The sequence below is a fragment of the Microtus ochrogaster genome, chromosome 15 (genome assembly GCF_000317375.1).
Source record: "Microtus ochrogaster isolate Prairie Vole_2 chromosome 15, MicOch1.0, whole genome shotgun sequence".
Taxonomy (NCBI): Eukaryota; Metazoa; Chordata; class Mammalia; order Rodentia; family Cricetidae; genus Microtus; species Microtus ochrogaster.
Genome location: NC_022017.1, coordinates 27,522,988 through 27,525,533, shown reverse-complemented (window position 1 = coordinate 27,525,533; position 2,546 = coordinate 27,522,988). Strand labels below are relative to the sequence as shown.

Genomic DNA, 2,546 nt, shown 5'->3' with positions numbered 1-2,546 from the left:
AAAAAAAAAAAAAGAATGCAGAGGGCAGTGAAGAAAGGTGACCGAAGGACCAGACTTCATGAGATCACACGTAAACAGTAAACCTGCATTGAATCCTTCAGGCTTCAGAGGGGATCAGTGGAATTAGGTCTTGAGCTTCAGGGTCATCTTTAGCCCTGTGCTCCCTTCGTGATAACCTTGGAGTGGGTCCAGCACCACTGTCCAGAGTCCCCTGTCCCCACTAAGCCCGGCAAGAACACACCCTGCACAAGCCAAACTTCTGGTACCTTCAGAAAACTCCATGGCTCCAGCAAACACGAGGGCTGCAAACTCCCCCACACTGAATCCAGCTGCAGCAACACAGTTCTCAATGACCTGCGGTGACAGAGCAGAGCATGAGGCTGAACCCACAGCAAGAGTTCAGTCCCGGGGATGCACCTGGGAATTGGCAGGGCAGTTAAGTGTCACCATGAGCCGATTCTAACAGCCTGGTACTCCAGCTCGAAGAGGACACACAGAGCTGGGCCGGCAACCCGAGTCTAGCCCTTTATGGACAAGGACCTTCTGGAGAAAGACGGACGAGAGCCAATCCTAGTCACACCATGAGCCAGAGCTCTCGGTGCTCTTGCCTTCTCTGCACTGCCAGAGCAGTTTCTTGGGCACACAGGTGAAAGAAATTACACGCACACTGCCAAGGCCACTCATGGCTGTCACCGCAACACTGAGGGGAACTGAAGGTAGAGGATTTTGAGGTCACCGACAACACAGCCACATTACAGGTCATCGTCCCATGCTCCCAACCAAAGCAAAAGTATGATTCTCCAGGCCACAGAGAACTGGACTTCAGTCCCCCAGATCTACTTTATACTATTAAGTAGATAATGCTCATCTCTATAAAAAGCACAGCCTTGGCCCAAAGTAAACACAGTAAACATGAAGTAAATGTGCCACAGGACCATACTTATTCCTGTAACTGAGCCTTCTGTCACTGCATCTTACAGCGTGGCTGTGAAGGTAAAACAGGGGTCTCAGCACCAGCTAACATGGATTGCCCTGGTATTACTCTATTTCAACAGCAAATAAAGTCACATGCTATAATATCTGCCATGCCATTTTCTTTTTCAGACAGGGTCTCACTGTGTAGCCCTGATTGACCTGAAACTTCCTATGTAGACCAGGCTGGTCGATCCCCTGGAACTGGAGTTACAGACAGTTGTGAGCTGCCATGTGGTGCTGAGAATTGAACTTGGGTCCTCTGGAAGGGCAGCCAGTGCTCTTAACCGCTGAGCCTTCTCTATATTGAGTCCCCCAATACATAAATAAATCAAATCTTAAAAAGATTTATGTGTATTTATGTTTTGCTTGCTTGAATGTTATGTGCACGTGGTGCACATACTTGGTGCCCATAGAAGTCATAAAACAGTGTCGGATCCCACAGAACTGGAGTTATGGATAGTTGTGAACCACCACACAGGTGTTGGGAACCGAACTCTGGTCTTTTTACTTCAGAGCCATCTCTTCAGCCCAACACATTCATCCTTAATGTATTATATTAACTCGGTTCATTAAGTGTGGATTGTCTGTCTCTTCTAAGATGCAAACACCCCTGGAGCAAGGATTCTTGTTTTGTGCAGGAGGTCTAGAATACTAACAATGGGGACCAATAAGAACCAGACTGAAGACCCCGCAGACCCAGCAGACTCTCCTCCGCTCACCGCCGGCTGCAGATAATGTAGCTTCTCCACGGCAGCCAGCGAGGCCACGAAGACGGCGGGCTGGCAGTGCACCGTGCGGTCCAGGTCCTCCTGAGGCCCGCGCAGGCACAGCTCCAGCAGATCGTAGCCCAGCACCCGGTGCGCGGTCTCGTAGAGCTGGCGCACGCGCGGGAAGCCGAGCAGGCCGCCCCCCATGCCGACCGCTTGGCTGCCCTGGCCGGGGAAGAGCAGCACTGAGCAGCGCGCGGGCGGCCGCCGCGCCACCGCCTCCTGGGCCCCCTCCTCGGCAGAGCTGGCGTCCCGCAGCAGCTCCGCCACGTCCACGGCGTCCGGAGGCGGCTCCCCGTGGCTCGAGGCGACGCGGCGTCCCCAGAGCCCCAGGGCCCACCCGGCCCGAGCTACCCGGGCGTTCATAGCGAGACACGGAGCCAGCGTTCGTTACCGCGGCGACAGAGGCACACTGCGGCTGCGCAGCCGTGCGGTCCTTCGCGTACTTCCTGTCGGGTCGCCTAGGCAGCCTGGAAAAAAAAGTTCCTATGTCACCAATCCACCCCAGCTCTCAAACCATTTGCTGTTGTGCCTTGGTCCTGGAGTGTTCTGTGAGTTTCCTTAAATTTCTACAGCCAGGAACCACAAACAGCATTCCAGAATGAACCCCCAATAGCTATTTACGTACTAAATTGTGCAACGCCGTCCACTAGAACGTGGAAGAGTACTGCGAACCCCTGCACGTTGTTTTATTTTTGCTCATGATTCTGCCAGCTGTACTAAGTAAGCAAGCAGTTCTCATGTTTCCTACAAGACGCAACCAGGAGTCCAGCTCATAATAAGCAGTCAGTATATCTTAGTGCT

The 2,546-nt window shown here is 52.8% G+C and overlaps 1 protein-coding gene across 3 annotated transcripts in view; it reads right to left on the bottom strand.

Annotated features, from left to right (window-relative positions):
• Nucleotides 1–2,146, bottom strand: part of Mcat (malonyl-CoA-acyl carrier protein transacylase) — a 6,735-nt gene extending 4,589 nt beyond the window's left edge. For all 3 annotated transcript variants that reach the window (XM_005354438.3, XM_013348821.2, XM_026782815.1), the window contains exons 1-2: nucleotides 1,695–2,146; nucleotides 267–354 (exon numbers count right to left, since the gene is read on the bottom strand). In XM_005354438.3, coding sequence (XP_005354495.1) covers nucleotides 267–354; nucleotides 1,695–2,108 — 502 coding nt within the window. In that variant the 5' untranslated portion in view covers nucleotides 2,109–2,146. The remainder of the gene's footprint in view (nucleotides 1–266; nucleotides 355–1,694) is intronic.
• Nucleotides 2,147–2,546: the final 400 nt, after the last annotated feature.